Source organism: Ranitomeya variabilis, chromosome 2 (assembly GCF_051348905.1).
Source record: "Ranitomeya variabilis isolate aRanVar5 chromosome 2, aRanVar5.hap1, whole genome shotgun sequence".
Lineage (NCBI taxonomy): Eukaryota > Metazoa > Chordata > Amphibia > Anura > Dendrobatidae > Ranitomeya > Ranitomeya variabilis.
The window spans coordinates 944,986,966-945,014,685 of record NC_135233.1 but is presented as its reverse complement, the minus strand read 5'-3'; the positions used below and the strand labels follow the sequence as shown (position 1 = coordinate 945,014,685).

The following is a 27,720-nucleotide window of genomic DNA, read 5'->3' as shown; positions in this document are numbered from 1 at the left end:
TCTCCTTTATGATGCCTTGCCAGGCCTTTAAAGCAGTTGATTTCAGTTGGTGCTCGTCTGTGGGACTTTCTGCCTGAAAAGGGAGGTCCAAAGGCCAAATTAATTTTCATCTGAATTCCTATTTATTTAGTGCCATAATCTATTTTGACACCATGCTCTGACAGTGCACTCTCCTCTGTGCTGCCGGCTAATTCTTTAATTACCAAAACATATACTAAAGACCAGGGCCTAACAGAGTATGAAAACCCTAAACACAGCTATTGAAGAAATGAAAGATATAGGTGAATTGTATAGTCCAGTGTATCCTCGGTTCTCCTCTTTGATGATTTAGAATCAAGCTTCTTACAATTACGGTATTTTTCATGCATCATATTGTAAAAATAAAAAAATATCGATAAACCTTTACAAGAAATACAAAATTACTACAAGTCCATGTTTAATCACTTAGGAGGTCATTTCCCTTCTTTTTTACATGATGTTATTGATTACTCATCATTAATTTCTCTTTATTTATTTCAGTAGTTCAGAAATAAAAAAATAACCTAATACAAACATATGCTTAGGCTTGTGTATATAACCGATATAATAGAAATTCTAGCAAATAAGCGTTCCATTGTTTAGTTCATTATCATTACTTGATCTTTGACCATTTTCATTCATTGGAACTTCTTCTACCATTGCCTCATTGATACCACTCGAGTCAGTAGATGAAGTTTTTACATTTGCAGCCTTTTTGGGTCTGCATAGATATAGCAGCCATGATTTATAACCATGACCTACAAATACGTATAGCAGAGGATCCAAACAGGTGTTAAGAACAGCTAAACACAATGATGTAACAACAGTCTTCTGAAGGACATCATGTAAGGTGCATGTGTCTGGATGATGAACCAAGAAATGTAAATGAACTGTTCTTTGAATATGATATGGCAAAAAACAGACGCAGCAAACCAAAAGAACCAAGACCATCATAGTAACTTGCTTTTGAATGGTTTTCTTCTCCATAGGCATAGTAACAATATGCCTGATGATCAACCCATTACACACCAAAATGGCAAAGAAAGGGAGAGTGAATCCAACAACCAAAGCATAATAGTTCATATACATCACCCTCTCCCATGCTGACAGCTGAGAGGGCTCAAAACATCTTATGACATTTTCCCGAACGATAGCGCCAGAAAGAAGGAAAGGTATTGTGCTTAGACCTGTAAAAATCCAAACGCCAGCACAAACTTTAATTGCTGTCTTAACTTTGATTGCTCGTTGGTGTACCACTGACATATAGCGGAAAATACTCAGACAAGCTAAAAAAAAGATGCTAGAGTACATGCTGAAAAAGAAAGAGAAAGTAGTAAGTCGACACATAAAGTCTCCAAATATCCAAGTCCCATTCTTATGATAGTAGGTTATTCTGAGAGGCAGAAAAAATATGAACAGAAGATCAGCCGCTGCAAGGTTCAGTAGGCAGATAGTTGAAATTCCTTTCTTTCTCCTAACTTTGCAAAAAACGTACACAGCAGCAGTATTAAACAGCAATCCGCTGAGAAATACAATGATGTAGACAACTGTATACACCAGATTCTTGTAACCATCTTGTATGGGACAAGGGTGTATGGGGTTTGCTTCACTGTCGTTCATCTAGAAAGAGAGAAACAAATTGCATTACTGGATATGTTTTACTAACATGTCAGGCTTAAGTCAGACTTAACAATGTAAGGTGCCTGTGTGGGGAAATGTCATGTGGTAGAATGCAAAGTCCTTATCATTTGGTGAAACCACAGTACCTAATATCAGATATTATGATTATAATGCAATAGAACAAATGATAAAAGGAAAAAAAAATACTCCATCTGACACCTCACCTCTCAGATTTTGCCTCTATTCCCTTAAACAATAAAAAAGTAGGGAGCAGCAACCTGAAATCTATAACCCCCTTTATTTGCCCTGTACTAGATCCCAAAAAAGTCCAGAATGGGCTACAAATAGTGTTGAGCAATACCGTCCGATACTTGAAAGTATCGGTATCGGAAAGTATCGGCCGATACCGGCAAAGTATCGGATCTGATCCGATACCGATACCCGATACCAATACAATTCAATGGGACTCAAGTATTGGAAGGTATCCCTGATGGTTCCCAGGGTCTGAAGGAGAGGAAACTCTCCTTCAGGCCCTGGGATCCATATTAATGTGTAAAATAAAGAATTAAAATAAAAAATATTGATATACTCACCTCTCCGACGCAGCCTGTACCTTACCGCTGAAGGGAATTTAGGACCTGAGGGATGACGTCGCGGCTTGTGATTGGTCGCGTGGCGGTCACATGAGCGGCACGCGACCAATCAGAAGCCGTGATGTCATGGAAGGCCCTAAACGCGCTCATTTTAAGCAAAGAAGGCTGCCGGTTCACAGCGGTAAGGTCCAGGCTGCGTCGGAGAGGTGAGTATATCAATATTTTTTATTTTAATTCTTTATTTTACACATTAATATGGTTCCGATACCGATTCCCGATACCACAAAAGTATCGGAATTCCGATACGGCAAGTATCGGCCGATACCCGATACTTGCGGTATCAGAATGCTCAACACTAGCTACAAATCATAAAGTTGCCTATTGCACAGTGTTACTGAGTTTATCTTTTATGCCTTACATTTAACACTTTCCCACTGTGGCCATTTTTTGTTTTTTAGATTTTTTCCTCCCCTTCTTCCAAGAGCCATAACATTTTTATTTTTTAGTTCACATAGCTATATGAGGGCTTGTTTTTTGCAGGACAAGTTGTAATTTTGAATAACACTGTTCATTTTATAATGTCATGCACTGGAAAGTGGGAAAAAATTCCAAGTGTGTTGAAATTGTAACAATAGTGTATCTCCTGAATTGTTTTTTGGATTTTTTTATTTATCGCGTTCACTATATGATAAATCTGATCTGGCAACAGGATTCTCCAGGTCACTAAGATTATGTAGATACCAATCGTGTATTTTTTTTTTTATTTAAGTGGTAAAAAAAAAAAAAATTCGGAAATTTGCATGTGTTGCCACATTGTGAAACCCATAATGTTTTACATTTTCAGGATATGAGGCTATGTGATGGCTTGTATTTTGTGCCCTGAGATTGTGTTTTTACTGATATAATTTTCGGGTAGATCCGATGTTTTGATCGCCTGCTTTTGCATTTCATTGCAATGTTGCGGCAGCCAGAAAAATATAATACTGAAGTCAGATTAATTTATTTTATATTTTGATTGATTGGTCTTGCAGCAATACCAAATATGTGTACTTTTTTATTATTATTTTTAATGGGGCAAATGGGAAGTGATTTGAATTATTATTTTTTTGTATTTTTTCATATATTTAAAAACTTTTTATTTTTTTACTGCATTTGTTCTTGAACCTGTGATTATTCAATACTATACATAGCAGTGCATCAGAGATTGACAGTGCCATTTAACATGTTAACATATGCAGGATGTTAGGCGCAGATGATAGAGGTAGGATGCCCAGCAAAACATTATGGAGATTTCAGAAGGAAGGGTAACAGAATGAGAAAGAGAGGGGGAAGCAAAAGGAAGAGAAAGTGCCCTCCATGGTGTTTCAGAGGCATCAGTAGAAAAAGGAAGCTGATGAGTTGCCATATTGATATTGAAAACATTTACGTTGCTGAGAAATAAGTGAGTAGCATCACCTCGCAGCTGAAATTCCTGCAGGTGACAGCTGTACATGACAGCTGTACTGTGGTATTAGCCTCGGCTGGGTGTATTACCAATAGGGGTGGATTAACCCCCTTTGGCAGGATCAACCCCCCCACGATCATAATCATGGCTGCCGATTATTGCCATGATACCCTGAGGTCATCTGATGACTTCAGAGTACGGTGGCCTATGGGACCCAGTTATAACCATGAACACACAGGCAGTCAGTACTGTAATAAAGGCATCCGCCGAACGCGTAGCCTTAGGGGGGTGAGGGGTAAATATTTTGGCTTTATACCTGTATGTAACATTTTGGTTAATTAAATATCAAGAGTTTTTTGCAAAAGCGTCTACTACTGTTCCTCCAACGTTCACTGGAAAAACACTTCTTGTTTGGCTACAGCTGTGCTTAGTTTGGACTGAACTACGTCCATGCTGGAGCGTCTTAAATGGCCATCACAGTGCTGAGCTGAAATTTAATAATTTTTTTCCGATCTATAAAACTGTAGCATTATTTATGCCATACTGTGAACACTGTAAAATAAAATAAAAAACACACCAAAAATGTCATTTTTTTGATCATACTGACTCACAAAAAATGTAATAAAAAGCAGTCAAAAAGTCGTATGTAAAAAAATTGGTATAAACGAAAACACCAAACTGTCCCACAAAAAAACCCTAATATGGTTCATTTGGGGAAAAAAATTTAAAAGTTACAGCTATCGGAATATCACCGTAATGATTCTCAGTGCTGAGCTGTTTGTGCAGTGATTGATATATCAGTTGTCCAGTCTGATGAATACTCCCATCAGCCGCCACATGCTCTCGCTGTTATTAGCAGCAGCACGCTCCGGCTGATGGGAGAAATAGTCTTAACAGCCGACACCAGTGACCGGAGGTAAACTTTTTAGCTCCAATCACAGCGGCGGACTCATGCTGTCATTTGACAGCATGTGAACCCCAGCTGTCTGACCGGTAGTAATGATTTTACTCCTGATTAGAGGCTGTATTTGCACATGAAAGTGAGAGAAATGCCCAGTGTTTGGGGGACCAAACCCGAACAGTAACATGGAGTTCCTGGTGAAGTCCGAATTAGAATCCATTCATTAACAGTAGGTGTTCTGTATGGTCCCCAAACTTTACTGTTCGGGTTTGCCCATCTCTATTTAGGGGCCCTCCAAATGTGCCAAGGAACCCACAAGATATTTCAGCTAAATTTCATATGGTGCCTCTCCCCTTCTGAATGCTGCTGTTTGTCTAAATAGAGGTTACTGACCACATATGGTGTTTAGAGGAAACTAGGTAAAAAATTGTGGGGTCCATTTTCTTGTGCTATTCCTTGTAAAAGTGAAAAAATTGCAGAAGCAATATTTTACAGGAAAGTGTACAATTAATTTTGTTACCACCTGAAGTTTCATGATAGCAATTTTGAAGTATTTGAGGGATATGGTTTTTAAAATGGTATCAGTTTTGGGGAGTTTCCAATATATAGGCACCTCAGAGTTCACTTAAATCTGAATAGGTCCCTAAAGAAGATGCTGCACATGGGGGCATAGCAAATCAGAAGAACTATATTTCTAATTGGAGGTATTTCCTAATATTACTATTAATATTATTATTATTACACCTACTACATATTGGGATAGGATCTTGGAGATAAGATTATCACTTTAAGCACTGCACAAGGTAGAACATCAGTGTTTAAAAGAGCAAATCTGTCAGAAATCTATTATAGTGGTGTTTCCATTATACTTACATTATTTTACCTTTTTCCATGTAATTTTGCTGTTTATTTATACTTAGAATTCCTTAAAAAAAAAAACAGAAATAACAGTCATTGAAATGTCAATTTAAATTTTGCATATTCATTGCTTACATTTCTAGAGTGTCTGATTTATCTGATAGACATGCAGAAATCCATGTGTTTACTTCCAAACAATCACGTCTAGAATAGATTTCTACCAGTTACTAACATTTTTGCTACCAAATTTGCAAAAGGGGAATTCACCATAAATTTGCAATATTTAGAAAGCAAATGTTGCGCCCTTCACTACCTTAATATCATAAATGTCATAAAAGTTTACAAAAATTTCTATGCCATGAATTTGCAGCTGGCACAATTTCATTCAGATGTAAGGCATACATTTTTAGTTGCAGAAATTTCTGCTGTATATATATGCACAGTAATAATGTAGAATAAAGAGTAGTATGCAAAATGTATTTCTAGCATAATCTCTACACATTCTGAGAAATTACGTTACATGTTTTTTGGTGATAAAACCTTTATACTTAAATATCTTTGTGTCTAGTGATATCTGGCATGCACTTGTCATGAATGTACTGCTTCCTGCTGAGAACTTTGGGGTATCTGGGATCAAAAGTTAGTAGCGGTTGGCAAATTGCAGTTCCTCTTTGGAGTCCATTTCGCTTTTAACTTGAGCGGTACAGATTGATTTTCACTTGGTGTGCAAGGGGTTAAGGCTATGTGCATATAATGCCATTTTGATGCGTTTTTGCAACTTTTTTTACACCCAGAAATGCTCCAAAAGCACAATGGATTACTTAAGCAATGTTAATGAATGACATTCCTGAAGTGTTGTGCACATTAAATTTCCATCCTTATTTGCAGCGTTTTATTTTTCGCAGCGTGTCAGTACTTTTTGCAGATCTGCAGCGCTGCTGCACCCATTGACTTTCATTGAGTCAGTCAAATCTGCAGCAAAACAGGTGTGAAAAGGTTTGCCGATTCGCTGCCAAAAACGCTGCGATTTGTCAAATGAAATGATTGTGTGGGCAGACAATATGTGCGTGTTTCTCTGTGTGTGGGTGGAGAATATGTGCATGTGTCTGTCTGTGTGTCTGTCTGTGTGTGTGTGTGTCTGTCTGTCTGTGTGTACCCATGAGACGTGTGAACCCAGGTGTTGTCTGATGGGAGTACTACTCCTATTCGTCGACGTGTTTTGTCACATATAACAGTGACAGCATCAGCCGATGATGGGAGAATAGTCTCATCATCTGGCGCCTGTGTTCAATTGTAAAGAAAATCAAATCATTTACATATTCACATACACAATGCATACTCACCGAATAACTAATCCCCGATGCCCATGTTTCTTGCAAACAATCAAAAATAATGAACTAACATATACTCACCTGTCCACCGTAGTACATTTAATACCAAGTGTCCCATGACGATCTCAACTGGCCGCCGGCGATACACTAACAGGAGGTGATCGCTTTCGCAGTGTATCACTGAGCCGCCGTAAGATTTCACAGGAGTTCATCAGCTGATAGTTCCGGTGCTCTCACTTATGGCACCGTTGTGTGGGAAAGTTCTCACATAGCGGTAGTGTTGTGAGTGAGAGCACCGGAGCTTATGAACTCCGGTGAACTCTCACGGTGAGGATACACTGCAGGAGCGATTACCTCTTGTCAGTCTATCGCCGGAGGCCAGGTAGAGTGGTCACATCTCCTGATGTGACCGTTCTACACGTGAGATCGCCGTGGACACTCGGTATTAAGTGGACTATGTCGGACAACATAGTATTATATGTTGGTTTATTATTTTATTTTTGCTGCAGAAGACAAGGGCGTTGGGGATTCGGCATTCAGTAAGTATGGTAAATTTAGATTCAATATAGGAGTCTGTGTGATTATTTCAAATAAAGGACTTTATTCTGGCCATGTATTTATTTAACATGTAACTATAAGATTAGTATTGGATTGGTGTCTTATAGACGCCTCTTCATTAGTAACCTGTGGGTTTGATGTCACCTGACAATACAAAGGTGATATCAACCCCACAAATAAGAACTCCACTTGCCACCGCTACAGGGCAAGTGGGAAGAGCAAGGCTAAGTGCGAGAATTGGCGCATCTATAAGATGCACCATTTTTGGGATGGCTGAGAGCTGATGTTTTTAGCCTGGGGGGATGCCAATATCCATGGCCCTTTCCCAGGGTATTAAATATCAGCCAGCAGCGCTCTGCATAGCCTTTGCAATGTTTTACCGGAGCTCCCCTGTAAACTAGCCAGTAAAAGCTGTTACAAATGGAAGCGGAGTCACAGATATTGCAGTGTACATTCATTCATTGCTATTTTTAGTGCAACCATGGGACCACCATCCGGGGGGCTCCGAAGTAGGCGTGCCCCAGACACCCGTAGTAAGACCCCTCGAACAGGGCCAGAATGGAATATCCAAGGGACACAGGTGCTACCTCCAGTTAGACCCTGGACACGTGGAAGCTGTCCCAGCAGAATAGATGGTCTGGCAGAGATAGCAGGTGATGTTGAACTTGACAGACGGCAAGCGGCTGAGCGAGACAAAACTGGCACAGGCAATCGTGATGTCGTCCTGGGTACAGAGTAACGGATGGCTGAGCAGGATGGGACTGGCACAGGCAGTACTGGTAACGTTTTGGGAAACGGAGTGACGTACAGCAGGTACTCTGAGAAGACAAACAGTATTAGATAAGTACTGGCAGGACACTAGCGGTACACAGACAGAATGCAGGCACAATAGTACAGGAACTGGAAACTAGCAACAGGAGACACTTGTTGCTCCGGCGCCCCCTCAATGACAGAGTGGCCAGACATAGCACTCGTTATCACACCATTGGTTAGGAGCACATTTGAAAACAGAGTATAAATGGCTTCACCCAACCACCAATAATAGTCGAAAAAAGTTTTGCTGTTATCATTCATGTTCTCTGAAAAAAGGCCAAGAAAGCAAAAATTCTGCTGGGGTATGTAAAGTTTTGCACTCAACTGTATATATACTATGGGTACGAAAAGTATTCAGACCCTTTTAAATTTTTCACTTTTTGTTTCATTGCAGCCATTTGGTAAATTCAAAAAAGTTCATTTTTGTTCTCATTAATATACACTCTGCACCCAATCTTGACTGAAAAAAAAACAGAATTGTAGTAATTTTTGCAAATTTAATGAAAAAGAAAAACTGAAATATCACATGGTCATAAGCATTCAGACCCTTTGCTCAGACACTCATATTTAAGTCACATGCTGTCCATTTCAATGTGATCCTCCTTGAGAAGATTCTACTACTTTATTGGAGTCAAGCTATGTTTAATTAAATTGATAGGACTTGATTTGGAAAGGCTCACACCTGTCTATGTAAGACCTCACAGCTCACAGTGCATGTCAGACCAAATGAGAATCATGAGATCAAAGGAACTGGCCAAGGGGCTCAGAGACAGAATTGTGGCAAAGCACAGATCTGGCCAAGGTTACAACAGAATTTCTGCAAGACTCAAGGTTCCTAAGAGCACAGTGGCCTCCATAATCCTAAAATGGAAGAAGTTAGGGACCACCAGAAGTCTTCCTCGACCTGGCTGTCCAGCCAAACTGAGCAATAGTGGGAGCAGAGCCTTGGTGAAAGAAGTAAAAAAGAACCCCAAGATCACTGTGGCTGAGTTTCAGAGATGCAGTAAGGAGATGGGAAAAAGTCCCACAAAGTCAACTATCACTGTAGCCCTCCACCAGTTGGGCCTTTATGGCATAGTGGCCCGACAGAAGCCTCTCCTTAGTGCAAGTCATATGAAAGCCCAGATAGAGTTTGCTAGAAAACACATGAAGGACTCCCAGACTATGACAAATAAGATTGTCTGGTCTGATGAGATGAAGATAGACCTTTTTGGTGATAATTTTAAGCAGTTTGTATGGAGCAAATCAGGCACTGCTCATCACCTGCCCAATGCAATCCCAACAGTGAAACATAATTGTGGCAGCATCATGCTATGGGGGTGTTTTCCAGCTGCAGGGACTGGACGACTGGTTGTTATTGAAGGAAGCATGAATGTGGCCAAGTACAGAGATATCCTGGATGAAAAGCTCTTGCAGAGTACTCTGGACCTCAGACTCGGTCAAAGATTCCCCTTCCAACAAGACAACGACCCAAAGCACCCAGCTAAAATAAAGGAGTGACTTCAGAACAACTCTGTGACTATTCTTGACTGGCCCAGCCAGTGCCCTGACTTAAACCTAATTGAGCATCTCTGGAGAGACCTGAAAATGGCTGTTCACTAACATTCATCATCCAACTTGACAGAGCTGGAGAGGATTTGCAAGGAAGAATGGCAGAGGATCCCCAAATCCAGGTGAGAAAAACTTATTGCATCATTCCAGAGAAGACTCATAGCTGTACTAGCTCAAAAGGGTGCTTCTACTCAATACTATGCAAAGAGTCTGAACACTTATGACCATGTGATATTTAAGATTTTCTTTTTTAATAAATTTGCAAAAATTACTACATTTCTATTTTTTCAGTCAAGATGGGGTGCAGAGTGTCCATTAGTGAGGAAAAAAATGAACTTTTCGTACTCACTGTGTGTGTGTATATATATATATATATATATATATAGTAAGATGGCCGCCGGGCAAGTCCTTGAGGGGAGGTATGTGTCATCGTGGGAATTAGCTGCGGTGTTGTGAGCTCAGAAGTCACTATCCCGCCTCTCTGTATTCTGAAAAGCTCTCTGCTCACAATGAAAGAGGATGTATTGCAGGCGGAGCATGATGAGGTGGAGCAAGGAACCATACAGGGTGATTACACACATCCCAGCCTCATGTCATCCCAACCTGAAATGGTTGAAAATGAGGAAGAGGAGGAGGAAAAACAGGAGCTACTTTCATGCACTATAGATGGTCCTACAAGCACAACTGTTATACCAGATGTTGGATGGCTGGATAGTCTGAGGACAGGGAGTAGGAGGAGGAGGAGAGCATGCCTAAAGTCTTGCCTGTTAGCAGTCTGGCACGCATGGCTGACTTTATGTTGCGCTGCTGACATGGTGCAGAAAGACTACTGTACACCAGATGAGGTGCAAACAACAAAGGGTAGATTTATTGGAAGAAAAGGAATGAAGTGGATGAGGAAGATGCAAAAGGGTATGCAATGGCAAAAGATAATTTACAAGAGTTATATTCTTTAGCTTGTCCATAAAATAGCACGGTGCTCCAACTGTTACAGACTCAATATATGTCACACAAGTAAATGCAAACAATAAACAAAGAATTATGCTACTCTAAATATAACCTCCCTGGCCTTTACTAAGCAGGCCTCACGGCTACTGTGTTCTGACTATTGAAGCCTACACTAGGCCCTGACATGTGCATAAAACAGGAACAAACTCACGGTGATGTTGGGGTCTCAGATCCAGTCCTGGGGGGCCCCAACAGTCTAGTACGGTGGTGCGCACGGCTTTCTGTCAGCTCCGTGAAATGTGGTCTTCTTGCTACTGGGTCCTGGAGGTGCTCCTGGAAACTGTAAATCCCATTCGGTATCTTCGTAGCTCCTCGAACTAACACAGGACATCCACCCTCGCTGCACCTGGAAAAGTTTCTCAAATCTCACAAGTCCACTCCGTTACAGGCTGGGGGTCCTCTCTTGCAGCTATATCAGGACACAGTTCTGCTCTCTTGCAGCTATCAGCACAAAGTTCTCTCTGCAGCAGCCTCAGCTCACACATGCTGTTCAGGCTCCACCCCTGCCATCTGCACAGTCCAGTTCATTCACACAGCCTATTGCAGTGGAGAAGCAAAACATTCCATCCTGCCAGACAAGAGGGAGCAGTCTCTTAAAGAATGAGTGTGTTCCTTACTGTCCATAACAGCACCACCCTCCTACACTGCCTTTCCCATGACCAGTGTTGAGCGATATCTTCCGATATTTAAAAGTATCGGTATCGGATTGGATCGGCCGATATCCAAAAAATATCGGATATTGCCGATACCGATACCCGATACCAATACAAGTCAATAGGACACAAATATCGGAAGTGATCCTGGATGGTTCTGTGACGCCCGGGAGACCGAGGTACCCAGCACCAGATTAATGAGGTCCGTCCCTTGAGGGGGATGTCACTAGTGGCTTGACCAGGTGCTGTGGCCTCAGGCGATGCACAGTGTAAGGGATATCATGAAGTAACAGACACTTACTTGATCAGCAGCAGGTCCTCTCAGCTGTGATGACCCCGATCCTGGATTGATGGCTATTGTCCAAATGTAAGACTGAGGCGCTGAAACGTTTAACCAGTTTACTTCAACAAAAAGGGATTTGTGACCAACACTGTCACCGGAGTCTGTATAAGAACTCTGAAATTACTTTGACCCTGTCAGGATTTCCACCTCTTATTATGCGCAGTTTCTGTATGGCCCTGCTGCTGTATGTGAACTGGCTGCCGGCCCAATCTGTCTCTTCTATGCTCTGGTTCGACGGGTCCGAGTCCTTTTTGTCGGCTTACCCCCTCTGGGAGTACCGCTGAACTCTGTGTCTGTTGCTGCGTCTTACCCTGGTGAAGCTGATATCACCTCACGTCCTTCCGGTTGCTGTATTACATATAATGAATATAGCCACGGATCCGGTATCCGTCTCTGCGCCTATTATGGGTAGTGATTATTGCTACCCGGTTCTCACAATGTCCTTTTTCTCTACTCCTCTTTTCCTACTATGGGTATTACGGGCCTATAATCCTTCATAGGGCTGTTAGGAGTTCAGTTATATGACCTCTCACTTTCAGCTCCTCAGCCCAACTGCCAATCCTTTTCTCAGACCAGAATAGATGAAGGGGAGACTCTGGAGCTCCCCCTTCTGGCCGGAGATGGTAGTGCAGTCTTGCTACTCTAGTATTTGTATTTGGTGTCAATAATTATTTTTGTGGCAAATACCCCTAGGGGCGCCATAGTTCCCAGGGTCTGAAGGAGAGGAAACTCTCCTTCAGGCCCTGGGATCCATATTCATGTAAAAATAAAGAATAAAAATAAAAAATATGGATATACTCACCCTCGGACAAGCCCTGGCTGTCACCGCTGCAAGCGTCTGCCTCCGTTCCTAAGAATGCAGAGTGAAGGACCTTCGATGACGTCGCGGCTTGTGATTGGTCGCGTGACCGCTCATGTGACCGCTCACGCGACCAATCACAAGCCGCGAAGTCATCGCAGGTCCTACACTCACTGCATTCTTAGGAACGGAGGTTGCACCGCTGAGGTCCAGGGTCTGTCCGAGGGTGAGTATATCCATATTTTTTAATTTTTTTCTTTATTTTTTACATGAATATGGATCCCAGGGCCTGAAGGAGAGTCTCCTCTCCTCCAGACCCTGGGAACCATACTCACCGCACACGCCTGGGAACTTATAGGAACTTCTGATTCCGATTTCCGATATCACAAAAATATCGGAACTCGGTATTGGAATTCCGATGCAGCGAATATCGGCCGATACCCGATATTTGCAGTATCGGAATGCTCAACACTAGTTATGGGCATTACAAGTAAAGGAGACCTGCTCCTTTAAATTGGGAAAATAATTTTTAGGAGGCCATCCTCCTCGTCTCTTCAGACACCCACCACTAGATCACCAGAGTGAACATGTTCCGTGATGCAATATCCAAGTTATTTTTTTCAAGGGTGTTTATGATGCCCGTAAAAAATTTTTTTACACAGTATGTTGAGGAGTACCCCCCAGGGAGAAATGTTTGTAAGTGCAGCGCCCCAGAGTCCTCGTCTTTGCAGTACTGATGCTCTGCCACTAAGGGGGGCTATGGTACGTCTGATGGCACTGAAGGAGTTCACCTGACCAGGTATCACAGACACCAATACACTTCACAGTCTGGCCTCCAGGGGGAGCTAAGGGTGCTATGTATTAGGCCACTCCTCACAATCTGGTAAAACTGGGGGTTAGATAGGAAGTTAGACAGAAAGCTGACTGGGTTGGAACCAGGTAACATCCTGTGGCAGAGGGTGTTGCAGGGGAAGATTCAGGGGGGTCCCTGTCAGGGGTGGGATCCTGACAGAGGCCTAGCGAACAGAGAGAACGTTACGGGACCGCGCCTGCACTTTATAGCGGCGGTACCCCAAGAAAGGACAAGAAGTGAGGTTAATTGTGCTGAGTGAGAAACAAGATCAACGCAACAAGGAGAATCACGAGTAGGAGTCGTGCTGTAAGATGAGGCAACATCCTATTGAGGCGCGCAGACAGTGGCCGGAAACGCCGAGGAAGTATTGAGCTCCAGGCCTTACTTCAAACCTATGGCAGGACAGTCAGTTATAGGCGGGCTGTCTCACTCAAATCACCTAAGAAGACATAGGGGGCAACAATAGGAGAGGGGCGACTCTAGGGTCCCGGAAGAGCTCCAAGCCTACCCATCATACGGGTGCGTCCTAGCCATATCATCTGGGGGACGAGGAAGAACATCATAATCGAGTTGTGAGGGAACTTCAGAAACAGACACAACAGTTGTGGGGACTATCCCGTAAGCACAGCAGGGGAGGACCACAACACACAAGCGCTAGAAGGTAGGCACAGATTTCCACCTGAAAAGGGAACTCTGGAGGTGCCATTGGACCGGCCGGACACAGGCAGCCCGGTTAACCGTATTCTGGACTGAGGATCCTGAAGCCTTCAGTAAAGAGGTAAAGAGACTGCAACCTGGTGTCCTTGTTATTTACTGCGACCTACGCTGCACCACAACATCACCACCACCCACACCTTTCATTGGACGTCCCTCAGCAGGGTTACGGACTGGGTCTAGCCACCGTAACAACCCCAGAGCAGAGACTCAGAGGCCCGGTACCGGTTACCCCTCAGCCCTGCAGCGGTGGGGGCGCTCCATAAGCCCCTACACAGGCCATCCAATACCTTGGTTCAAAGGCTTATTGGGGTATGTGTAATTTGGGGGCAGGGCAGGCTTTGTAGTCAATGCATAGGCAAACAGTATGGGAGTACCAAATGAATAACGTGAACTTGGTTTTCCTGTGACCATCCAGTACGTGGGTTCAAAGGCTTATTGGGGTCTGTGTAACTTTGGGATAGGGCAGGCCTTGCATTCAATGCATAAGCAAACAGTATGGGAGTACCAGATGAATACTGGGACTTTGGTTGCATGTGGCCATCCAATACCTCAGTTCAAAGGCTTATTGGGGTGCGTGTAACTTTGGGGCAGAGCAGACACTGCATTCAATGCATAAGCAAACAGTATGGTAGTATCAATTGAATACTGGGAACTTTGGTTGCATGTGGTCATCCATGACGTCTATTCAATGCATGTAACTTTGGAGCAGGGCAGGCCTTGCATTCAGTGCATAAGGAAACAGTATGGGTGCCAAATGAATAATGTGATTTTGGTTTTCCTGTGGCCATCCAGTATGTGGGTTCAAAGGCTTATTGGGGTGCGTGCAACTTTGGGGAAGGTCAGGCCTTGCATTCAATGCATAAGCAAACAGTATTGTAGTACCAATTGAGTACTGGGAACTTTGGTTACATGTGGTCATCCATGACAGCTGTTCAATGGGTTGTTGGGGTGCGTCCAAATTTTGGGCAGCCCTGCCACTCACTGCATTTGCAATAACAGTATAAAGGACCCACTGTTTAACCCCTTACTGACATCGGATGTACTATACCATCCGATGTCGGCTCCCCTGCTTTGATGCAGGGCTCCGTTGTGAGCCCGCATCAAAGCCGGGACATGTCAGCTGTTTTGAACAGCTGACATGTGCCCGCAATAGGCGCAGGCAGAATCGCGATCTGCCCGCGCCTATTAACTAGTTAAATGCCGCTGTCAAACGCAGACAGCGGCATTTAACTACCGCATCCGGTCGGGCGGCCGGAAATGACGTCATCGTCGACCCCCGTCACATGATCGGGGGTCGGCGATGTGTCAGGAAGGTAACCATAGAGGTCCTTGAGACCTCTATGGTTACTGATCCTCGGTAGCTGTGAGCACCAACCTGTGGTCGGCGCTCACAGCACACCTGCATTTCTGCTGCATAGCAGCGATCTGATGATCGCTGTTATGTAGCAGAGGTGATCGAGTTGTGCCTGCTTCTAGCCTCCCATGGAGGCTATTGAAGCATGGCAAAAGTAAAAAAAAAAAGTAAAAAAAAATGTGAAAAAAATAAAAAAAACATAAAAGTTTAAATCACCCCCCTTTCGCCCCAATCAAAATAAATCAATAAAAAAAAAAAATCAAACCTACACATATTTGGTATTGCCGCGTTCAGAATCGCCCGATCTATCAATAAAAAAAAGCATTAACCTGATCGCTATATGGCGTAATGAGAAAAAAAATCAAAACGCCAGAATTACGTTTTTTTGGTCGCCGCGATATTGCATTAAAATGCAATAATGGGCAATCAAAAGAACGTATCTGCACCAAAATGCTATGAATAAAAACGCCAGCTCGGCACGCAAAAAATAAGCCCTCACCTGACCCCAGATCACGAAAAATGGAGACGCTACGAGTATCGGAAAATGGCACAATTTTTTATTTTTTTTTTGCAAAGTTTGGAATTTTTTTTCACTACTTAGGTGAAAAATAACCTAGTCATGTTAGGTGTATATGAACTCGTACTGACCTGGAGAATCATAATGGCAGGTCAGTTTTAGCGTTTAGTGAACCTAGCAAAAAAGCCAAACAAAAAACAAGTGTGGGATTGCACTTTTTTTGCAATTTCACTGCACTTGGAATTTTTTTCCCGTTTTTTAGTACACGACATGGTAAAACCAATGATGTCGTTCAAAAGTACAACTCGTCCTGCAAAAAATAAGCCCTCACATGGCCAAATTGACAGAAAAATAAAAAAGTTATGGCTCTGGGAAGGAGGGGAGCGAAAAACGAACACAGAAAAACAAAGAATCCCACGGTCATGAAGGGGTTAATAATGGTAACAACAAACAACAAAGCATAGCCAGCTGATGGCTCTCTAAGAATAATGAGAGCAGACTTCTGGCCCTATAAAAATAGATTTTGTGACTTTAAGAGTCCCTCCTTCATAAATGAAACAGGATGTGTCTGAAGATGTCACACACCACATGGCCAAATAAGGTTATAAAATGTTAAAATGATATTTCCCAGTGAATGCATTTGTATTGGTTGAAAGCATTGCTAAAGTTGAAAAATGCATTAAAAACGTTACGTGTTAACATAGCCCAAGTGGTGGAGGAACATTTTTGTTTTGGGTTATTTATTTTACCTTACATACAAATCATTACCCTGGGAAGTATGTTCCTTAACATATTTCTTAGGAAAATCCATTTTGGTTTAGTTTTTGTATGTTTTATTGTGCGCCTGTTAAAGTGGCATAAGACACTGACAAGATTATTCACAGCTGTGACCTGGGAATCAGAAATGCTTCCAGGAGTCTTCCTCATAATGTTCCCATGTCATTTGAGCACTTTTTCTATCGATTTCAGACATTTTTAGACCCTAAAAGTACCCCTGGGGGGATCGCAGCAAAAATGCTCTGTTTTCCCATAGACTTACATTGGGCTCGTTGTTGAGGTCGAGCACCCGAGCATTCCAATTTTCTCGACCCGAGCAACGAGCACCAGAGCTCTTTAGTGCTCGCCCATCACTAGTTAGGACTAGAAATTAGAAATGTACTCTTATGTTTGTGTACCCTCAAAAATAACTCTCAAAACAGAATATAAAAAGCCTTTTTAATTGATTAATCATTTTGCGGTTAGCAAACCAGTTACAGATCCCCCCAAAATAGTACATTTTTCACTCCTGTTTGCAAGTTGTCTCTTCAGAGAGGAAGAGGACTAGAACTCTAGTGCCACCTATTGGAAGTAGCCATCCTAACAGTCAATGTCGACCCTTTAACGAGCCTTTGCACATGACTTAGGATAATAGCCAAACCAGAATCTCAATTTGCAGACACTGTGTTTCGGGGTACTGAAAATTGAGATTCTGGTTTGGCTATTATCCTACGTCATGTGACAAGGGTTGTTAAAGGGTCATTGACTGTTAGGATTGCTACTTCCAATAGGTGGCACTAGAGTTCTAGTCCTCTTCTTCTCTGAAGAGACAATTTGCATATTTCCCAGAGAAGCATTGTGGCTTTAAGTCTCCTCACCTTGACATGCTTATCATGTCACTCTCCGCCAGGAGAAACAATACTTCTTGGATCTCACTCCTGTTTGATAAGTCATAACTTCATGTTCAAAACAGTGAAACTGTTTTGTCTCCAGAAAAAAAGAGGATGATTTTTGAATGGCTTGATAAAAAAATCTGTGTGATTGCCTAATAATTTTGTGTTTAGCAAACCAGTTGCATCCCTCAAAAAAGGTTTTTTTCACTTTTAGTTGACAGAATATTACTTACTAGATGGTGGCCCGATTCTAACGCATCGGGTATTCTAGTATATGTATGCTCACGTAGTATATTGGTCAGACATGTAGTATATTGCACAGAGCCACGTAGTATATTGCTGAGTGACGTAGTATATTGCCCAGTGACGTAGTATATTGCACAGAGCCACGTAGTATATTGCTGAGTGACGTAGTATATTGCCCAGCCACGTAGTATATTGCTGAGTGACGTAGTATATTGCCCAGTGACGTAGTATATTGCACAGAGCCACGTAGTATATTGCCCAGTTACGTAGTATATTGCAGTTACGTAGTATATTGCACAGTTACGTAATATATTGCCCAGTGACGTAGTATATTGCCCAGTGACATAGTATATTGCCCAGTGACGTAGTATACAGCAGAGCCACATAGTATATTGTCCAGTGACGTAGTTATTGCCCAGTGACGTAGTATATTGCCCAGTGACGTAGTATACAGCAGAGCCACGTAGTATATTGTCCAGTGACATAGTTATTGCCCAGTGATGTAGTATATTGCCCAGTGACGTAGTATACAGCAGAGCCACGTAGTATATTGTCCAGTGACGTAGTTATTGCCCAGTGACGTAGTATATTGCCCAGTGACGTAGTGTACAGCAGAGCCACGTAGTATATTGTCCAGTGACAGTGACGTAGTTATTGCCCAGTGACGTGGCCCAGCGACATAGTATATTGCCCAGTGACGTGGCCCAGCGACATAGTATATTGCCCAGTGACGTGGCCCAGCGACGTAGTATACAGCACAGAGCCACTTAGTATATTGCCCAGTGACATAGTATATTGCCCTGCGACGTAGTATATAACCCAGCCATGTAGTAGATTGCCCAGCCACGTGACAGGTTAAAAAATAAAAAATAAACATACTCACCTTCCGATCCGAAGTCCCCTTGTAGTGTGTACATACTCACCATACTTGTAGTTATGTGGCCTGTCCGCGGTACAGGCTGCAGCTTCTGGTCCCTGGGTGTGCTGACGCCGCGGTCACATGACCGTGATGTCACGGCAGGTCCTGTTCGCGCAGGCGCACAGGGCCTGTGATGACGCCGCGGTCACATGACCGTGACGTCATGGCAGGTCCTTCTGCCATGCGGTAACTGGTACCGGAATCTACCGCTTGCACAGAGCGGTTACCGGAGGGTGGCGAGGAGCGGGCAAGGCATCGGAAGGTGAGTATATAATGATTTTTTATTTTTTGCATAGGCTGCATCAATAGTAAATTCCGTGGCATAACGCGGTCCGTTACAGCCGGCATTAACCCTGTGTGAGCGGAGGGGTGTATGCGGGCGGCGGGCAGTGAGTGCGGGGAGTAGGGAGCGGCCATTTTTTTCCGGACTGTGCGCGTCGCTGATTGGTCGCGGCAGCCATGACAGGCAGCTGCCGAGACCAATCAGCGAACGAATAACGGTGACAGAAGGACAGACGGAAGTACCCCTTAGACAATTATATAGTAGATTCACACTGAAACAGGCACAGCTGTTTTATTTACCTAATTAAAATGATAATTTTTGGATGGCTTTTGAAAAAATCTGATGACCTGATACCAGAAAGTCCAAGAATAGGGACATTCTACATGCTTCCCAAAATCCACAAATCTGGAAATCTAGGAAGACCAATTATTTCATGTGTGGGCACCCTTACTGAGCAGGTATCTGGATAGGTAGAGGCCTCTACTAGAAGGAACCATCCTGGCCACCATGGATGTGGAATCTTTCTACTCTAATATCCCACACCAGGATGGATTAAATGCCTGCAAATTCTTCCTGGAAAACATAGGGACTGATGCTGATTCTGTGGTGAAACTTATAAAATTCATCCTCACCCACAATTACTTTGACTTTGACAACAAGATATATCTACAGGAGACTGTAAAATGGCCCACAGTATGCAAATCTTTTCATGGCCAAGCTTGAAAGCAACTTTTTGTCCACAGCTAAAGACATTCCATGAACAGATTAATAGATTTCATCCCACCATCAACTTAACACTTAACTACTCCAGCACTGAAATTAACTTTTTGGGCACCATCATTAAGCTGCAGAACAATGAAATAGAGGCATCCCTGTATCAGAAGCCAATCAACCGCCAAACATACCTCAAATGGGACAGTTTCCATCCAAAACACTTAAAAAACTCTATTGTCTACAGCCAAGCCATCAGATACAATCGTATATGTTCCAACCCCATAGATAGAGATGAACAACTTGATCACCTCAGAAAGACCTTTTTGAATCAGGGCTACCATCCAAGAACAATTCAAAACCAAATTACAAGAGCAACTAGAATATCAAGGAATCACCTGCTACATTACAAAACTAAAGAAGAAAATAACCGGGTTCCTCTAGTAGTCACCTACAATCAAAATCTGAAGGTGCTAAGGGGAGCTGCACGGAAATTACAACCTTTACTGCAAAAAGATGCCCGCTTACAATCTATTTTTCCAGACCCCCCACTACTGTGTTTTAGACAGCCCCCAAATCTAAGGCTATGTTCACACGATCCTTTTTTTGATCCTTTTTTTTTCAGGTCCTTTTTCCATGCAGGGTACAGTCCAATGTTACTCTATGGAAAACAAAAACCGCTGTGCCCACTATCCTTTTTTTCTCAGGCAAATCCGCGAGGATTTGCCTGCAGAAAAAAAGAAGTACCATGTCACTTCTTTCTGCGGATTCAGCTCCTGTTTTCAACAGGCACCAATAGGAAAGTGCTGTTGAAAACCCGCAGAGGAATCTGCAGAAGAAACTGCAGGAAAATCAGCAGTGCAGTTTTGCACTGCGGGTTTTCCAAATCAGGACCTGAAAATCGTGTGAACATGGCCTTAGAAGTATCATTGTCAGAAGCTCCCTGCCCTCTACCAATAGCTGAACCTTTCCTTGCAACCAGAAAAAATGTAAAACCTGTCCATTGATAATGACTACGGACAAGATAAAGATCCCCAACTCACATCAGGACTACAAGATCCCAGGTACTTTCAGCTGCATCACATCTAATGTGGTGTATCTAATTATTTGTACCAAATGTCCAATGGGGGTCTGTATGTAGGGGAGACAGGGCAAAAGCTTAGAACAAGAATGAATTCTCATCGCCACACAATAAGAGAAAAAAGAATGGATCTATCTGTGGCAATACATTTTTGTCTCCCGGATCACAGCATTATGGACATGAAATATAAGCTGATGATGACTTTTGACACACTCAGTGCAGGAATGAATGTGTCGCATGGATTTATGTCTTTTTACATCAATTAAGGAATTTGCTCCTCAGACCATGTGGGGTCATGATAACACATAGCTAGACCCATTCAGAGAACCATAAAACATTCACACTCCTTATCTATGTACTGTTCCAGTATTTATAATAATAATTCTGCTTCACATTACCTGTCTTATTTATAACATTTTTTCTGGGCTATATTGTGCATAAATATGTGTTTTTTCAGAATTTGTATTAGTCTTTGCCTGATGAAGGGACCTGCGTAGTCTCGAAAGCTTGCAATTTGTTACCATTTTTTCAGTTAGCCATTAGAAGGTATCAACCACTGAGGACTCTCAATTCTAAATATTTTTCTATCTACTGGCTAACACGGTACCAAGATATATATCTTTCCTCTCAAAAGAGATAACTTTTCATCCTTTTAAACTATTTGAGCAGCTTAAAAAGTTTGACGCAATTCTGTTTTTATATACGCTGTTAGATTACTCTGGTTGCCATCTGTTTTTCCCTAGTCAGATAGACTAAAGTTATTTGGACCTTAACCTCTTTCTGACCTCGGACAGGATAGTACGTCCGAGGTCAGATACCATTCACCCGCCGCTATTAACTAGTTAAATGACGCTGAAAGCGGCATTAAACCGGCGCTTCCGGCTGGGCGGCTGGAAATGAGCGCATCGCTGACCCCTGTCACATGATCGGGGGTAAGCGATGCATCAGAATGGTAACCATAGAGGTCCTTGACACCTCTATGGTTACTGATGCTGGCCTGCTGTGAGCGACCCCTGTGGTCGGCGCTCACAACACACCTGCATTTCTGCTGCATAGTAGCGATCTGATGATCGCTGCTATGCAGCAGAGCCGATCAAGCTATGCCAGCTTCTAGCCTCCCATGGAGGCTATTGAAGCATGGTAAAAGTAAAAAAAAAAAAAAAAAAAAAGTAAAAAAAAATTAAAAAATAAAACAATATAAAGTTTAAATCACCCCACTTTCGCCCCATTCAAAATAAATCAATAAAAAAAATTTCAAACCTACACATATTTGGTATTGCTGTGTTCAGAATCGCCCGATCTATCAATAAAATAGGATTAACCTGATCGTTAAATGGCATAGCGAGAAAAAAGTTCGAAACGCCAGAATTATGTTTTTTTGGTCACCGCGACATTGCATTAAAATGCAATAACGGGCGATCAAAAGAACATATCTGCACCCATATGCTATCATTAAAAAACGCCAGCTCAGCACGCAAAAAATAAGCCCTCACCGGACCCCAGATCATGAAAAATGGAGACTCTTCGTGTATTGGAAAATGGCGCAAATTTTTTAGTTTTTTTTAGCAAAGTTTGGAATTTTTTTAAACTACTTAGATAAAAGAGGACCTAGACAGGTTTGGAAGAGGGGGAGCAAAAAACAAACATGGAAAAACAGAAAATCCCAAGGTGATGAAGGGGTTAAAATATGTTAAATTGACTTAAAGGGGTACTTTTCTTTCCATATTTCACAGCGCGTTAAAGGCTTTTTAATTATGCTTGTCTGTGCCGTCTGTAGGAGTCCCATAAACATTTTTACGTTATTGTATGTTGGCATTAACTTTTGGAAAAACCTTTTAGAGTTAAAATAAAAATGTAAGTAACTTTTAAAATATTACTTGTCTTTTACTAATCCCAAGTAACAGTGTGTGTTACAATTCAGAGCTGCATTCATAATACTGCAAATTCCTCCAGTAATTCTTGTAGTCCATCTTGCATACAGTAAAAACAATTTTTTTTCTCGCTGGTGTAGTATGACTACATGTGCAGTGTTAAGGTACCTTCACACTGAGCAACTTTACAACGAGAACGACAACGATCCGTGACGTTGCAGCGTCCTGGATAGCGATCTCGTCGTGTTTGACACGCAGCAGCGATCTGGATCCCGCTGTGATATCGCTGGTCGGAGCTAGAAGTCCAGAACTTTATTTGGTCATCAGATCGGCGTGTATCGTCATGTTTGACAGCAAAAGCAATGATGCCAGCAATGTTAAACATGGAGCTAACGACCTGTGAGAACGATAAGTGCGTCACCGTTACGTCACAGGATCGCTCCTGCATCGTTCTGGAGCTGCTGTGTTTGACATCTCTACAGCGACCTAAACAGCGACGCTGCAGCGATCGGCTCGTTGTCTATATCGCTGCAGCGTCGCTGAGTGTGACGGTACCTTTAGACAAGAAACCTTAAAAAAAACAAACATAACTGTTTCAATTAGGAAGCCAACCAACAGAATATAGAATACAGCTCTGGGCTATAAAAAAGCTGACTTAAGGCAATACAATGTTTCTACAAAGTTACCCAACTTCTCATTATGTGCCGAAAGATAGGTGACAGGTGAGTTGTGGATTACAAATGTGACTCTTTTTTAGACAGTATTCAGTTCAGTTGCATGCCTACTAATTGTCAGCTATAAAACAAGGTTTTGTAGTGTCATTATTAGTGATGAGCGAGTGTACTCGTTGCTCGGGGGTCCTCCGAGTATTTATGACTGCTCGGAGATTTAGTTTTCATTGCGGCAGCTGAATGATTTACAGCTACTTGCCAGGCTGAGTACATGTGGGGGTTGCCTGGTTGCTAGGGAATCCCCACATGTAATAAAGCTGGCTAATAGCTGCAAATCATTCAGCTGCTGCGATGAAAACTAAATCTCCAAGCAGTCATAAATACTCAGAGGTCACCCGAGGAAAACCCGAGCAACGAGTACACTCGCTCATCACTAGTCATTATTTATTATTATTATTATTATTATTGTTATTATTATTTTATGAGTAGGGAGATACATTAGATATTACTTTTCAGCCATTTTGCGGAGTTCTGCAAAATGATTTCTAAGAATACTTCCTCTTTCTTATTACTAGGTAGTGAACACTTCTTGTTTTTTATAGTCTGTGCCAAATCAGCAATTTATACTACAGGCATGAAAAAAACAACAAGCATTTAATTATGCAGTACATAGAGTATACTATTTATTGATCTGTAGACACATTAGATATGTTATCCTATAATATCTCATGCTTTTTTCAGGCATTAAAATTTGGGTGAAGTCTACAATAGTAAATTGTTCACATTGTCCGAATCAGCAATTCAATGACTGCACTGTACCATTACTCATTCGTTCACTTATGCTCTATCTATTGCTCTCCTAATTCATCACTTGCTCTCTAACCATTAAGTCTTAATGCAAAATAAAGTGCTTTACTTGTCTAAATGTTGATAACCTGCAACTACAGTACAAGGAAGAGCAATTAGCTTTTTGTTCACTGTATATCACAAAGATTAGTCATTGTTTTATCCGCCTCTCCTGAATCCACTATTGTGCGTGCGCACTATAGTACTTTGCAGAAAATAGATAAGTGTGCCTGCTCAGGAGAGCGAGGGGGGCCACTGTGTGGATGACGTAGGATGCGCGATCCTACAGGACCACACTGTATGGAAGTGTAATAAAAGGTCTTTTTTTGTGCTATACAGAAAGAACTGGGGACATACAAACAGGGCCCCAGTTTGTAAGTTGACCGATGCACAGTGACACCATCTGCAGCAAGTTGATGCTGCAGCTCTCTGGAGGTGGTCTGAGGATTGTCCTTGACTGATCTCACCATTCTTCTCTGCCTTTCTGATGTTTTTCTTGGCCTGCCACTTCTGGCCTTAACAAGAACTGTACCTGTGTTCTTCCATTTCCTTACTATGTTCCTCACAGTGGAAATTGACAGGTTAAATCTCTGAGACAGCTTTTTGTATCCTTCCCCTGAACAACTATGTTGAATAATCTTTGTTTTCAGATCATTTGACAGTTGTTTTGAGGAGCCCATGATGCCACTCTTCGGAGGAGATTCAAACAGGAGAACAACTTGCAAGTGGCCACTTTAAGTAGCTTTTCTCATGATTGCATACACCTAGCTATGAATTTCAAAACTCAAAGAGGTTACAAAACCAAAAAAAGTGCTTTAGTAAGTCAGTAAAAAGTAGGTAGGAGTATTTAAAACAAGAAAATGATAAGGGTGCCCATACTTATGCACCTGTCAAATTTTGTTTGAATGCAGATTGCACATTTTCTGTTAGTACAATAAACCTCATTTCAAGGCAGAAACATTACTGTGCCCAACAGTTATTAGCTATATGAAACTGAAATAGCTGTTGCAAAAAAAAACATTTTTATAAAACATTAAGCTTAAGATTATTAGGGGTGCCCAAACTTTTTCATATGACTGAATATATATGTATATATATATATATATATATATATACATATATACACACAGTGTTATGCAGGGTTCCTTCTTGTCACATGTAATTGTCCTGAGTTAATGGATTTCTTGTGCAATAGTTTTTGTGTAGGAGGGAATAATATTTTAAAAATGCAAAAGGAAATTCCCTAAAGTACAGACATATGTCCATATCGCACACAACTATTCTTTTTACATCTGTTCACGCCACACATATGCTGCACCCTGCGGAAGGTATTGTTTTTTTCGTTGTATTTCTACAAAGCATTTCTTATAATTTTTTGCATTTTTTGTGAAAGGGGTTCAATTTTGTTAAAAAAAATAGTAAAAAAATGAAGACATTTAACTGTGCATGTCTGTTTTTGCACACTTGTTTTACTGGTCAAAGTTGACAACTTTCTGTATGTATGTCAATTCACCTAGGATTTATTATTACACCATTATATTATATCGTTTTGCATTAAATGTATAGCAAAAGAAAAGTAGAAATATGTAAGGACAGGTTAGTCTAAAAGAAAACAAAAACCATACAACAGCTAAGTCTGTGGGGGCTACAAGCATCGGTAGAAATAACACAAACACTGGTATCAGCCTTCTAGACAAAAGTACTATCAAACGTAGACCATAAGTGGCCTGTTGTGTATTAGTGTGGGGGGGGAATAGATGGCAAGTTATGGAAGATGTGGAACTCACTCATCTGTGTGAGTACAGGATGATGTTACCTCTAACAGCGACACCTTCATTTTAAAGAGAACCTGTCATGTAATATATAACTCTATTAACCTGCACATGTGGGTTTTAATCTGCTGATTAATAGCATTATGATACTGAGAGCACAACTGCCGAGAGGACATTAACTTTATTCTCCCTGCAAGTTCATTCTTTCAGTCACAGGGGTGGTGCCGGCAGCGTTTCTGCACCACTCTGCACTGAGAGCTGTGGCTGCAACTGTGCAGCCAGCAATGATTGACAGCCAGTTCAGTATTAAAGTTCCATGGTACAGCATCCAATAGAAAATGCCACAATTGTTTCCTGTCATAACTATCTGAGATCTTACAGTTGAACTTTTTAATGTTTTTTATTATTATTATTAAGCTAGGAGGCAAACAAAGGTGTTGTAGGACTCCTAGGAAGCTTAGGAGTGTTAAAGTACTGCTCTGCACTAACTGAAGGTGGTACAGAGCTAAACTCTTAAGAGTCTGTTGATCAGTCATAAAAAGTCTAGGTATTACAATATCTTTAGATATGAAGGTGTTACATTCACTTTATAGGTACTGTACATGCTTTAAAGATATTTTATCAAAATATTGAAAATCATGAAGCTCTCAAAAGTGAGCTAACAACATATTTATGAAGCAATGAAATATCAGCAATTCATTAGTAATAAATAGTGATGAACAAATATACTCGTTACTCGAGATTTCCCGAGCACGCTTGGGTGACCTCCGAGTATTTTTTAGTGCTCAGAGATTTCGTTTTCATCGCTGCAGCTGAATGATTTACATCTGTTAGCCAGCATAAGTATATGTGGGGGTTGCCTGGTTGCTAGGGAATCCCCACATGTAATGAAGCAGGCTAACAGGAAAACTAAATTTCCGAACACTAAAATACTCGGAGGTCACCCGAGCGTGCTCGGAAAATCTTGAGTAACGAGCATACTCGCTCATCACTAGTAATAAACAATTAATGTTACAAAAATATTATATTAAAAGAGTTTTAAAGTGACTTACGTACTTGATGTGCCCTCTTGATGAAAATATCAAATAGTTTCTTACTATGCAGAACTTCTTCTTGTAAAGGAAACCTATGGAGTTGCTAGAATTTGTAGGCAGATGCTAGTTTAGAGAGAAAAAGTCCAACACATGATAAAAAGAATAAAATGTCCATTAGAATCCTGAAATGCCCCAAAACAATCAAAAGAAGTAATCTAAAGCAGAGAGAGAAATATTACCAAGAATGTGGACACTGGTAAAATTCAAGAGATTGAGAAACCAGAGACAAATGGGGAAGTATTATATGTTTTTCACATGTTCACATAATTTGAGTATTCTTACACAATTCTTATTTCCTGTAGCCTAAACAACAGCACAGATATATTAGGATTAACCATTTGTTGTAATTTAGGACGGATGCCCAGGTACAAACTAATCAAACTCTATACATGACACAACCTCCCCTCGTTTATGCTTTTTAAATGATAAAAATTAACTTTTTTTTTTACTTTATTTGAGTTTAAACCTCTGCTGATCTGCACCTAAAGAGAAAAGGTGTTCAGTTTGTATTTAAGTTGTTCAGATATTTAACAAGATATCTCATGCTGAGTGTAACAGGCCGGGTGGTGGAACCACTGTGCCAAAGCCCAAGGAAGACCTGGAGGGGCATGACTAGGAGCCTCACCCAATCTGACCTCGGACATGC

General features: G+C 41.6%; 1 protein-coding gene across 14 annotated transcripts; it reads right to left on the bottom strand.

Annotated features, from left to right (window-relative positions):
• Positions 1 to 489: 489 nt before the first annotated feature.
• Positions 490 to 27,304, bottom strand: LOC143808258 (cysteinyl leukotriene receptor 2-like). Of its 14 annotated transcripts, none has more exons than XM_077290737.1 (6): positions 27,254 to 27,304; positions 27,033 to 27,137; positions 10,847 to 11,041; positions 7,911 to 8,141; positions 5,450 to 5,501; positions 490 to 1,638 (listed from the first exon to the last, which is right to left on the bottom strand). In XM_077290737.1, exon 6 carries the CDS (start codon positions 1,636 to 1,638, stop codon positions 595 to 597), a length of 1,044 nt encoding a protein of 347 aa, XP_077146852.1. In that variant the 5' UTR covers positions 5,450 to 5,501; positions 7,911 to 8,141; positions 10,847 to 11,041; positions 27,033 to 27,137; positions 27,254 to 27,304; the 3' UTR covers positions 490 to 594. The 14 variants fall into 14 exon arrangements, with proteins under 14 accessions (XP_077146852.1, XP_077146853.1, XP_077146847.1 ...); XM_077290738.1 differs by having other exon boundaries at positions 27,037 to 27,137; XM_077290732.1 differs by lacking the exon at positions 10,847 to 11,041.
• Positions 27,305 to 27,720: the final 416 nt, after the last annotated feature.